Source organism: Schistocerca piceifrons, chromosome 5, assembly GCF_021461385.2.
Source record: "Schistocerca piceifrons isolate TAMUIC-IGC-003096 chromosome 5, iqSchPice1.1, whole genome shotgun sequence".
NCBI classification, from domain to species: Eukaryota; Metazoa; Arthropoda; class Insecta; order Orthoptera; family Acrididae; genus Schistocerca; species Schistocerca piceifrons.
Genome location: NC_060142.1, coordinates 627,163,874 through 627,176,876, shown reverse-complemented (window position 1 = coordinate 627,176,876; position 13,003 = coordinate 627,163,874). Strand labels below are relative to the sequence as shown.

Sequence of the window (13,003 nt, the reverse complement as noted above, 5' to 3'; positions counted from 1 at the left end):
AATCGAGACATATAGCTGGTGTGAGTGTAGGCAGTCCATAATTTTTTCGGTGCTGTACAGATATAAAAGATAACTGCACTGTTTGTGTAAAATGTATATATATAGTAGTGTAAAGTTACTGTGGCTTATGTTATGGCATGTCCAGAGAAGATGAGTGTGTGTTCTATCGTGAGTGACGTCTGGATTCAAGATATTAATAACCACGAGGGTATGAGAGAGATTATTTATGTGGAAACTATGAGCGCTATCGATACTGAGATTCGTTCCAGGACCACAGCTGTCAAGAGTAGATGTACATTGATCGGAGTCAGACTGTAGCAGCAATCAGAATATTTAATTGTAGTTGCATTAGTAAATATGTTCCTGGCTCCCAATATTCTTGTGAGCCTCGTATGTATTTGATGATTTGTAGACAACTTTTACAGTTTTAACTGTCAGTGCAATTTAGCGATGTGTGCAAAATAATTTTACCGCTGAATGTCCTGTCCGTAGGAAACAATGGCGAACGCTGCTCCCATTGACCCCGCACTGCAGCTATGCGTCATTGCATCAGCAATGGTAAAAACATGCACGCGCAGTCTAGAGGATGACTTAGCACTTAAATAGATAGACATATAATGTGGTAACTACACCGGATGGTGGTAGTGCCTATAATTGTTTAAATAAATAGTGCAGCAAAATAATAAAGATTTATGTCCGTTTAGCAATGGATGAATTTCCACTGCTGGCCAGGGTGGCAGAGCGGTTCTAGGCGCTACAGTCTGGAACCGCGCGACCGCTACGGTCGCAGGTTCGAATCCTGCCTCAGGCATGGATGTGTGTGATGTCCTTAGGTTAGTTAGGTTTAACTAGTTCTAAGTTCTAGGGGACTGATGACCTCAGAAGTTAAGTCCCATAGTGCTGAGAGCCACTTTTTTTGAATTTTCACGTCAGCAGCTGAGAGAGTGCTGGCTCGCACTGGCTTGCGTCCGGCGGTGGCTCGTGACGTTGACGCCCTCTGCATATAGGTCTTCGCTGCCGTCCAGTCGCGTCAGCAACTGTGCCTAGGTGAACGTGTATTTCGAGAAGAATTTCTCATATATCATGTATGAAAGGGATGTCGCCACCTCATGCTTGTAGGGGACCTGAACGGGCATCTGTGCATCACTTTGCAAGGTGTGCCGGTGCATCCCGACTTCTGGGAGTGTGTGCGGTGGGACCCAACGGATAGGGAGCGGCAGATGGTGCCTATGCTGTGCACATTGTTTGCGTGTATGTTGCATTATTTTGCTAGCAGGTCTGTAGGCTGTGATAAACATTATTTGGACAGTTTATGAGTTGATTTCGTTTCTGCACATCAGTGTACTGCATTATTTAGGAGGAATTTGCATAGTTGTACTGAAATTATTTCGGTAATTTAGGAGTTGTTTGCGTGTCTGTAGTGTGTTATTTAGGAGTAGTTTACAGGTCTGTGGGCTGTGTGGCATGACCCCTAGCAATGTCAGTGCATTTGTCTTGTATCAGTGTGAAAAATATACTATCTTTCAAAATCCATCCCTAAATAAATTGTTCCAAAATAAATTAAGTACCCTCCTTCCTCTCTCCAGCAGCCCAGCACAAGCTGAGTCATTTTCCCCTCCAGATAGTCATCTTGGGTTATTTCACAGAATGGATGACAGCACCCTCTGATGACAGTACTATGTACTAGGTCCACTGTTTTCCGCCATCTTGGATAACGGTACTTGCTTCATCAGCTGACGACATGGCAGCCATCTTGGATAACATCACAGATGAGAGTGCCTTCTGGTGGTGGTACTATGTACTAGACCAATTGGACTCCAGACTTTGTGGTAACTACACCGGATGGTGGTAGTGCCTATAATTGTTTAAATAAATAGTGCAGCAAAATAATAAAGATTTATGTCCATCACAGGTTGAGTCCTCTTCCCACCATTTCCTAGGACGATGTGGTGGTCGGCTGACTTAGGTTAATGGATGTAGCCCAAGTGCCCTTTCTTTCCCACTGTTTTCTTAGGTTAGTAGAGATAGCCCAATTGACCTATCTTTCCTCCAAAATTCAGACTTTCCGTCAATCCTTAGGAAGAGGTGGCAGTCGAATGACTTAGGTTAGTGGAGGTAGTCCAAATGCCCTTTCCTTCCCTCCATTTTCTTAGGCTTGTAGAGGTAGCATTGTCCTAATGGAATTTGAACTTCCCACCATTTTCCGGGGGGTGGTGAGGGGAGGGGGGTAAGTTAGTGGAGGTAGCCCAATTGACCTATCTTCCTTGCAAAATTCAAACTTCCTGCCAAATGCTGCCATCTTAGATGATGTCATGTCCGCCATCTTGGATGACGTCATGCACTGACGTCATCGTTGCTATCTTGGATAATGTTACTTTGGGGTAGCACCGCCCTTGTCTCAATACTACTGATTTGTCTCTTTCCAACATTCGCAATGATTCTAAGTGCAAATCTGGCTGGACTAAGTTGTGGCTTTTTCCAGTTTAAGTTCATGGCAATATGGGCACCAAAGAATATTAAAGCTTGTGCCCTTTTTATTATTTCCCCACTATGTGTTGCGCGAATCATTGGTGTAGTACCTCCAGATGTGCAGAACTGAATATGTTGAGAATTTTTAGAATTGAGGTTGCGATTATTCACAGAAAACTAGTGAATGATACTAGAACATTGTTCACTGTTTCTTCTGCTGCTGTATGTATGTTTGGATTGATTACAATACTAGTGTTATCAGCAAAAAGAACTATTTCTGTTTGTTGTATATTAGACAGAAGATGGTTCACATATATGAGGAACAATAGTGGTCCTAAGATATACAGATGTGAATTAGTATATCCTACCCACCATCTTTTACACATTGCAGCAACAGAATTCTTCTACACAATAGAAGGATGTGTCAAGGAGACACTTTTTTAATTTGTTTTCAAATTTTACTTTGCTCTCTGTCAGACATTTTATATCCCTGGGTAAGCTATCAAAAAATTTTGTTGCAGCATTGTGCACCCCTTTTTGCGCTGAAGACAACCTTAACGCGGAGTAATGAATGTCACTTTTCATTCTTATATTGTAGTTATGTACACCATAAGCCATGTTGAATACAGCAGCTGTACGCAACCCTACTGGGAGGGCTTTATGCCCGCATGGTGCCACTCTACAGGTCAAAGTCAGAGCCAACTTCTTGCTGCATCGATAACCTCCCCAACATCCATGTATTGCTTCCCACAGAGTGCATCCTTCATTGGGCCATACAGACGGAAGTCGGAATGTGCGAGATCTGGGCTATAGTGAGTGAGGAAGAATGGTCTAATAAAGTTTACTGAGCTTCTCTCGGGTGCGCAAACTTGTGTGAGGCCTTGCATCAGCATGGAGGTCTTGAATTGTGATCTGTCGATCACCTCTAATGAGAGCGTCCACACGTTCCAACATTGCAGGAGTCATAGCTATGTTTGCCTGGCCAGCATGAAGGAGACTGGATAGATTTGCATGTCTTTACTGCATTGTTGACAGACGCCTCGCCGAACGCCTCACCGTGCTCTCGTTAACCGCCAGGCCTCTGTAGACTTTCTGCAACCGCCTATGAATGTCTGCGGTGCTCTGGTTTTTCCGCCAAAAGAAACTCAATGGCAGCTCTTTTCCGAATGTATCCCCATTACAGACGCCATTGTGAAGGATACTTGTGGCCCCACCACCGATCGGAACTTTAGGAAGCTATAGATACCGAAGAGAGAATACTCCAAGATGTCCCGCAACAAATCCCACATTTTCTTTTTTCAACTGAAATTGGGCGAGAGAAAAAGTGTAACATTAATTATCGAATGGCCTGGTGCATGTGTGTGTATAGGCTTCAGCTGTTGATCTGCTCCTCCCCTACTACACGTTGTCGTTCAGAAACGAGCCCCCACCACTACTGTGCTGTCCGCCCCCCCACCGTCACCTCGCCACTCCATCTGCACAGTTAGGGCCTAAGTTATTTTCTGTGCGTTCTAGAACATAAATTACCTGTGCTTCAAGTCTTATTTTTTATTAGAATCTATCTGTCCTCGAGGGGCGATGATGTAGCGTACTTGGTTCAGTGCAAGCAACATCTGCTGTGGCTGAGAGGTCCCTGCTGCAGTTCGAGCTCGTGAAAAGTGAGGGACTTGGAACAGAAGCCGCTCCCCTTTTCCGCCTTGTCCTCTTCCTGATTTATTCTTGTGTGTCTTCGTTAGCTGCAAGCTTGACCCCATTTGGTACTTTTAGTCGCCACTTGACACCGTCATCAACGGTACAGTCCAGGCGACTCGGATTGGTACTGGCCATGGTCAGGTCTCTCTTGCAGGCATCCTTGAAGCGAAAGAGCGGTCTTACTACTGGCCTCACATCCTCCTGAAGTTCTCTGTGCAGCAGTTTTCTCGATATTCATGCACGCGCCTGACATATTCCAGCCAACTTAGACGTCGGTGGCTCAGGAGTGCACAAACGCTGGTTGTACTTGTGACCTGTAAGACTTTGGTGTTGGTTATTCTGTCTCTTCAAGATATCTGAAGGATCCTTAGCAAGAGCTGTCCATGACTCACAGATGTAGAGAAGAGTGCTGATAACACAAGCGTTGCATACTTGCAATTTAGTTTTTATTGTAAGCAGTCCATTGTTCCAGGCACTGTTTTTCAATCTAGACATGCCAAATATGCTTTTGCGATTCTGCTAGTATTCTAAGTGTCTAAAGACAGGTTGCTACATATTGTAGATCCCTAGCAGGTAAAGTCATCAACTACCTGGAGAAAACAGCTGTTAGTGCTGATGGATGGCGGTTTGGTGGTGCCCTGTGCCATGATCTTAGTCTTTTGGGAGCTGATTGTAAGACCAAATTTGTTAATTTGTTAATTAGCTACTGCAGCTCATCTTCTGTGTTTGCTAGCAGAGCTGCATCTCCTGCAGCAACTTGGAGAGCCTTATGAAGGTCAATAAAAGCAATGTACAGTGGCCTCTGCTGCTCGTGTCGTAGAGAGAAGATGACGTCCACCGTTGATCGACTGGGTCTGAACCCTCGTTGAGATTCCGGGTAGATTCTTGGAGCTGTGACTAGTAATCACATTGGGATGACTCTTGCATATGCCTTCCCATCTACATTGAGCAGTGAAATGCCTTGATAATGGTTGCAATCGCTTCTGTTCCCTTTCTGTTAATACAAGCTAACAATATTAGAATTCCACATACTCAGTGGGATATAACACTCTTTCCAGTTGGCCGCGAGAAGTAAGTGTAGGTGTTGGAGAAGTACAGAATTGTTATACATAATAACCTCTGGAGGGATCCCTGGAGCCTTTCCGTTAGCAAAGGAATCTATTGCTCTACTTTCTTCCACAGTAGGCATTGCATTTACTTCTTCCGTAACTGGCATTTATTTGATGGCGTCAAGTGCATCCCTGCTAACTTCATTCTCAGCCGCAGACAACTCGGGGTAGTGTTCAACCCAGTGTTCCACTTGCTTGGCTTCATCAGTGATGCCTGTCTGCCCCAATAGCTGAGTGGTCGGCGTGACAGATTGCCGTCCTAAGGGTCCGGGTTCGATTCCCGGATGGGTCGGGGATTTTCTTCGCTCAGAGACTGGGCGTTGTGTTGTCTTCATCATCATTTCATCCCCATCCGGCGCGCAGGTCGCCCAATGTGGCGTCGAATGTAATAAGACCTGCACCATGGCGGCCGGACCTGCCCCGCAAGGGGCCTCCCGGCCAATGACGCCAAACGCTCATTTCCATTTCCATCAGTGATTTCACCTGTCTTTGACTTCAGAGGAGCTGTTTTTCGGGCAAATGGACAAATTGCTTCCCTAATTCCATCATACATTGCCCTAGTATACCCTCAATCGCCCGTTTTCTGTATACCTGTTCATTAATTCAGTGAGTAGTTATTTGCAGATCTTCTGGATGTTCGCTTCTCACAAGTCATCCCGAGATCTTGCATTTGGGTTCCTTTTGTAAGCAAGCAAGGGCTTCCATTTAGCCTCAATCACTGGCTGCATGTCTTCCAAATGTTGCTAGTACCTGTAAAGTTAGGGTAAGTTTACGAGGGACTTCTGCAACCGATGTTAATGTACAGCTTCGCAAGGAAGGGGAAAGAAGGCTGTTAAATATGCCTCGTGGCGGCAGTGTGCAGTAGGTCAAGCGGTCAGGATTTGATAGTGGGCATCCAGGGCTGCCGTTAAATGACAAAACAGGAAATTAGGTACAATAAAGAAGATACATTTCAATATACGGAATGCAAAGAGCGCGCCTAGGGTCGAAGTTAGCAGGTTTAGGCCAGTCTAGGAGGTCGAATAATTAATTAAAATGGATAACGGAAGGGGAAGTGGTTCATGTTAACTTCCGATCGCGAAAGGCAGAGCCGGGGGCTCTGCCTTCAAAATAGAGGTCGGTTGTGCTCGACGTCTGGATTACAAGAGAGAGAAGCAAGTGTGTTCTGCTCCGCAGGACGCTCCGGCGTCCACACACGTGATCGGTATCCCGCGCACACTATTGGCTAAAAAAATCAATGGCGTGAATTCGCTAGCAGTTGCAGCAGAGGGCTCAGGGCGTCTCCTGTCAGCAGCTTTAACTGGACAGAACCGCCTAGGACTTAACTGCTAAGGTCATCAGTCCCTAAGCTTACACACTACTTAACCTAAATTATCCTAAGGACAAACACACACACCCGTGCCCGAGGGAGGACTCGAACCTCCGCCGGGACCAGCCGCACAGAGAAAATCACAAAACAGCTACTTGTCTTCCGTGCTCGACGGTAAAGTGGGAGCATACAGATTCAAGATGTTGACAGTGCCCTTGAAGAGCACTGCTGTACAGTGGGAATCCGCTCTGTTCCACCAGAAGGCAGTACAGGACAGTTCAGGAGGATGCTTTTAACTGCGAATCCCACGCCGTGAAGTATTGGCTCGTCTTGAGACGTCCCCTGCCAGAACAATCTGTGGTTAGCTTCTGTGACGCAGCCCTTGTCTGGAAGGCGCATCTCCCGCAGTCCAGCAATGTCCAAATTCGAGCGATGGAGCTATCTGTCAATTACAGCAGTCTCGCGAATGAAATCAACCTTTCGGGTATCGTCATTGTATCATTGTATCTTGGACACACGATCCTAACATTCCAGGTGGCAGTGCGAAATGGTGATTCTTTCATTATTTCCTTTTTGTTTTTTGTGGGTCAACCCGCTTGTCGAAGATTACTCCTAAGCTTCCACACCTCACGAAGCAGGCGTATAGTGGCGGGACAGCCACTTACTGACTGGGTGGGGGCTGCCCAGCTCGACGAGGGCAGTAGCTGTCCAGTAATGGGCAACAGTCTCTCCCACCGTCGGAAGTGGCCCGTAGTGCTCGTGTCTTACGCCAGTCAGGTGGAGCTTACAACCGGTAACTGCCTCTTAAAGTGTCCTCTTCAGGACGCTACATACCTGAGCGATAAAGACATGTGGGTCTCCCTTTCGACCTAAATGGTACTGTCCAGAGGAGAGGCAAGCAGGTACGTCTGGTGCCGCTTCGGTTGCAGGAGCTGCTGGGAGGCGACGTGGTACGCCTTCCAGCCGCCTTTGGGACCCGACTCCAGAGGTTTTCTCTCTTTGCCTTCATTCCCCCCTGAGACTAACCACGAGGCAGTGGTGCGTAAGGTAATTAGAGGAAGACAAGGAATAGTAAATGAGGAACGGGGAGGGGATAGACTATGCAGGATATAAGATGGTACAGCTGTCTGTAATGAAGCACTTTCTGAAAGAAGGTGCATATCCAGCCGTATCACGATAATTTCAAAGTGGTGCAAGATTCGGAACATGCTTTACATCTTCAAAAAAATAAAATTGTGCACGTCACAAAAATAAAAAAAACCTACTATCCAACGAGTACAATGTCGGTGAGTCACAGGACAATAGGTTGACTCGTACAAATCGCTGGGTGTATCACTTTTTAGTGAAATAAATGGAGTTAGTCCTTAGGCACTGTCAGAGCTAAATCAGGTGGTAGACTTGGGTTTATTGGTAGAATACTGGGTAAATACAATTAATCTAGAAAGGAGACTGCTTACTAACCACTCTCGCGATCCATCATAAAATATTGCTCAAATGTATGGGACCTGTACCAGATAGGACTAATGGGAGATATTGAACGTATACACAGAAGGGCTGTACGAATGGTCACACCTTTGTTTGATCCGTGGGAGACTTTCACAAAGATCCTGAAGGAACCTAACTGGTAGGCTCTTGAAGATAGATGTAACGTATCCAGAGAAAGCCTACTTACAAGCTTTTGAGAACCGGCTTTACATGATGACTGAAGGAATATACTACAACCCGCTACCTGTCGCTCCCATAGGGATCGTGAGGACAGGATTACATTAATTACAACATACACAGAGGCATTTAAACAATCATTCTCCCCACGTTCCGTATGTGAATGGAACAAGAAAAATCCCTAATAACTGTTACAATGGGACGGACCCTCTGCCTTGCACTATACAGTTGTTTACAGAGCATAGACGATAAATAAAATGATAAGTAGGACCAGCGGGCACTGCCACATCACACGTCTGAAATGGGCCTTCAGGGCTCGAACTGCACCGTACTTTAAATAAGAACCACGTTCGTGACTTTTTGCTGGTGTTCTTTCTTTCTTATTATATTAACGTAAATCAGAACTCCAACAATAACCATTACGGATAAAAATTGTTCTGCAGATCGTGTTGTTACTTCGTTTGCTTAACTTACATTATCGTGTAATGTGTACCGACACATACAAACAAAATGTCTTTTTTTGTCGACGCCGTCTCTCTGTGCATTGTGAAGTTTGGTCTCATTAGTCAGACGGTTTCAGAATGGACACTTTATGCTGGAGATCTACTCTACATCTACATCCATACTCCGCAAGCCACCTGACAGTGTGTGGCGGATGGTACCTTGAGTACCTCTATCGGTTCTCCCTTCTATTCCAGTCTCGTATTGTTCGTGGAAAGAAAGATTGTCTGTACGCCTCTGTGTGGGCTCCAATCTCTCTGATTTTATCCTCACGGTCTCTTCGCGAGGTATACGTAGGAGGGAGGAATATACTGCTTGACTCCTCGGTGAAGGTATGTTCTCGAAACTTCAACAAAAGCCCGTACCGAGCTACTGAGCGGCTCTCTTGCAGAGTCTTCCACTGGCGTTTATCTATCATCTCCGTAACGCTTTCGCGATTACTAAATGATCCTGTAACAAAGCGCGCTGCTCTCCGTTGTATCTTCTCTATCTCTTCTATCAACCGTATCTCGTAGGATCCCACACGGGTGAGCAGTATTCAAGCAGAGGGCGAACAAGTGTACTGTAACCTACTTCCTTTGTTTTCGGACTGCATTTCGTTAGGATTCTTCCAATGAGTCTCAGTCTGGCATCTGCTTTACCGACGATTAATTTTATATGGTCATTTCATTTTAAATCACTCCTAATGCCTACTCCCAGATAATTTATGGAATTAACTGCTTCCAGTTGCTGACCTGCTATATTGTAGCTAAATAATAAAGGATCTTTCTTTCTATGTATTCGCAGCACAATACACTTGTCTACATTAAGATTCAATTTACATTCCCTGCACCATGCGTCAATTCGTTGCAGATCCTCCTGCATTTCAGTACAATTTTCCATTGTTACAACCTCTCGATATACTACAGCATCATCTGCAAAAAGCCTCAGTGAACTTCCAATGTTATCCACAGGGTCATATATTGTGAATAGCAACGGTCCTACGACACTCCCCCGCGGCACACCTGAAATCACTCTTACTTCGGTAGACTTCTCTCCACTGAGAATGACATGCTGCGTTCTGTTATCTAGTAACTCTTCAATCCAATCACACAATTGGTCTGATAGGCCATATGCTCTTACTTTGTTCATTAAACGACTGTGGGGAACTGTATGAAACGCCTTGCGGAAGTCAAGAAACACGGCATCTACCTGGGAACCCGTATCTATGGGCCTCTGAGTCTCGTGGACAAATAGCGCGAGCTGGGTTTCACACGATCATCTTTTTCGAAACCCATGCTGATTCCTACAGAGTAGATTTCTAGTCTCCAGAAAAGTCACTATACTCGAACATCATACGTGTTCCAAAATTCTACAACTGATCGACGTTAGAGATATAGGTCTATAGTGCTGCACATCTGTTCGACGTCCCTTCTTTGGAAACGGGGATGACCTGTGCCTTTTTCCAGTCTTTTGGAACACTACGCTCTTCTAGAGACCTACGGTACACCGCTGCAAGAAGGGGGCAAGTTCCTTCGCGTACTCTGTGTAAAATCGAACTGGATCCCATCAGGTCCAGCGGCCTTTTCTTTTTTCAGCGATTTTAATTGTTTTTCTATGCCTCTGTCATCTATTTCGATATCCACCATTTTGTCATCTGTGCGACAATCTAGGGAAGGAACTACAGGGCAGTCTTCCTCTGTGAAACAGCTTTGGAAAAAGACATTTAGTATTTCGGCCTTTAGTCTGTCATCCTCTCTTTCAGTACCATTTTGGTCACAGAGTGTCTGGACATTTTGTTTTGATCCACCTACCGCTTTGACATAAGACCAGAATTTCTTAGGATTTGCTGCCAAGTCAGTACATAGAACTTTACTTCCGAATTAATTGAACGCCTCTCGCCTAGCCCTCCCCACACTACATTTCGCTTCTTGTAATTTTTGTTTGTCTACAAGGCTTTGGCTATGTGGCTATGTTTATGTTTGCTGTGAAGTTCCCTTTGCTTCCGTAGCACTTTTCTAACTCGGTTGTTGTACCAAGGTGGCTCATCTAATGGCCCCATCAGCAAGCGTGGCGAGTCTCCTGCGGAAGCGCGCGTGTTTCAGCCTGACCTGCAGCTGAAGCTCATATCGTGTGGTGTGCCCCAGCCGGCGGAGGCACCGGCGGCCGACGCCGCCTCCTCCGCCCCCGAGGCCGACGTGGAGGCTGCCGGCACTGGCGGCGGCGACGTAGAAGGCGACGCGACCGGCGGAGGCAGGGACGCGCTGGTCGCCACCACCACTGCCGCCGGCGCCGCCTCCGACGCCGAGTGGTGGGGCGCCGCCTCCGTCCTGACGCAGCGGCTGGGAGCGGCCGGCGTCTGCAGCGCGCTGTTCGCCGCCCTGCTGCGCCTGTTGCTCGCCCACTGACGTCAGGCCGCTCCCCGCCAATCCCGACGCACTCCTACTCCGAAGCACCGTCACAACTAACTCGACGCCACTACCCCTCGCTGTCGTATATAACCACCTAGCGACGCATTCGAATATCAGTGTTTACAAGCGTTCCACACAATAATCTCCGCATTCCGATGCGACGAGACGAACAGATATTCCTATGTGATCCGTGACACACGATCGGAGTTGCGCTTCCTGTGTCTTCTTTGACGAGTTTTCTCGCGAACATCACTACAGTCGTTTTGCGTGGGGGTACCCACAGCAAACCGAACTTATTTTTGAAGATTTATTTATTCAATTAGAAAAAGCCTTTAGCACCCCTCGGAGTACTTACTCTCCACTGAAACATTTTTTAAATTCGTCTTCTGTGGTGCCCGACGGCTTTCTGTGTCGTTTTCTTCTTCACTTCAGCACCGTCAGTAAAACGCTCTCGTTTCGTGTCGCTTTCGTGGAAATAAAAAAAGGTCACAAGCGCCAAGCTCAGTTGGACACGCGAGATATGGGGCCCGTGGATCGTGGCACTTTTGGTCAAAAACTGATGGACTATGTTATCGACACGGTGAAACCAGACGCCCGACTGACGTAAATGGTGCCTCTTCCGCTGAAAACTATTATGCAATCTTTTCAAAAACATCCAATTAGAAAGTCCGGTTAACTACCCGACTCGGTGCAACAAACTCTTCTTTGACGTTCGCCATCACTCGAGGAACTGTATTGGGACGAGACGAAATTGTCCTCCACTGATTAGATTCTTGCTTCGATTCAGCGTCGTAACCGTAGCACTGTGATTCTCCACCTGTGCAAAAAAGTCTCTGTCATTTCGGAAATCTCGCTTTAAAGCGCAGCACGATTCCACGCAATGTTGCTTTTCTTCAGCACGAATCTGGCAGCCACCCTTTTCCATCCCTACGTCTTCCGTCGAAGTTCGACTAAATGAGTTCAAAATCAATCCAGGCAGATCCACAATCGTACGCTGGACACTAGGATCAGCCTCTAGAAAAATGGCAAGCGCACATAACATGTCACTAAAAAAGTTATTCAAGCCGAATGGAACCTAATCAGCGGCGGTGCTTGGCTCACGGAATCAGGAATGGTGAAGAGCCTGCATGTTGTACATAAGCTCTCTCTGGAAGGATAACTCTGTACACTCTCAGTGACAGAAAAAAAAATACAAATACAAACGCTTTGCTCACCTGGAGCATCTTTACATGGAATCTGTGTCACCAAAGTTAAATGAAATAATAATAAAAAAACCTGGTCAAATGTCACCAAGAACAGAAAACTCATGCAAAATAGATACACTAAGTTAATTACAGTAACAATAAATAATTACATAATGGAGCAATTACAAGATAAATGCACCACATAGTTAAGTGAATGACAAAGACAATAAATATAAGGGCCACTCAGAAAGTAATGCACCAAATTTTATATTCTTCAGCAGTTCTTTATTGAACACAATGAAACGCACAAACAAGAAAGAATTACGTTTCTTCTACTCGCCCTGTACTTCCTTGAAATTTCCTTCCTGTTCTATGGCCCTCCTCCAGCGCGACAAAAGTCCGTGTATGCCCTGTTGGTACCACTACTTGTTCTGGTCAAGAATCCGCTTGTTCACTGTGCGCAACACCTCTTCGTCATCCTCAGAATGTCTTACACGAATGACATACTTTAAGGCCAGGTTCTAATTCAAGTGACCAAAAAATAGGCAAAGGTTGCAATTTCTTTTTGAGAGAATGAAAAGATATACAAAGGATCTGTTTGGGACTTACGATTGATCATACTTTGAACTTTATTTTAGATTTTCAATTAAAAAACAAAATGTCGCTCATAATTACGGTTTGATCGAG

General features: G+C 45.7%; 1 protein-coding gene across 1 annotated transcript in view; it reads left to right on the top strand.

Annotated features, from left to right (window-relative positions):
- LOC124799170 (neuronal acetylcholine receptor subunit alpha-4-like) overlaps positions 1–12,310 on the top strand; it is a 189,837-nt gene extending 177,527 nt beyond the window's left edge. Inside the window, exon 9 of the mRNA XM_047262708.1 lies at positions 10,827–12,310. Within this exon, the coding sequence (XP_047118664.1) occupies positions 10,827–11,129 (303 nt within the window). The 3' untranslated portion in view covers positions 11,130–12,310. The remainder of the gene's footprint in view (positions 1–10,826) is intronic.
- The last annotated feature ends 693 nt before the right edge of the window (positions 12,311–13,003 follow it).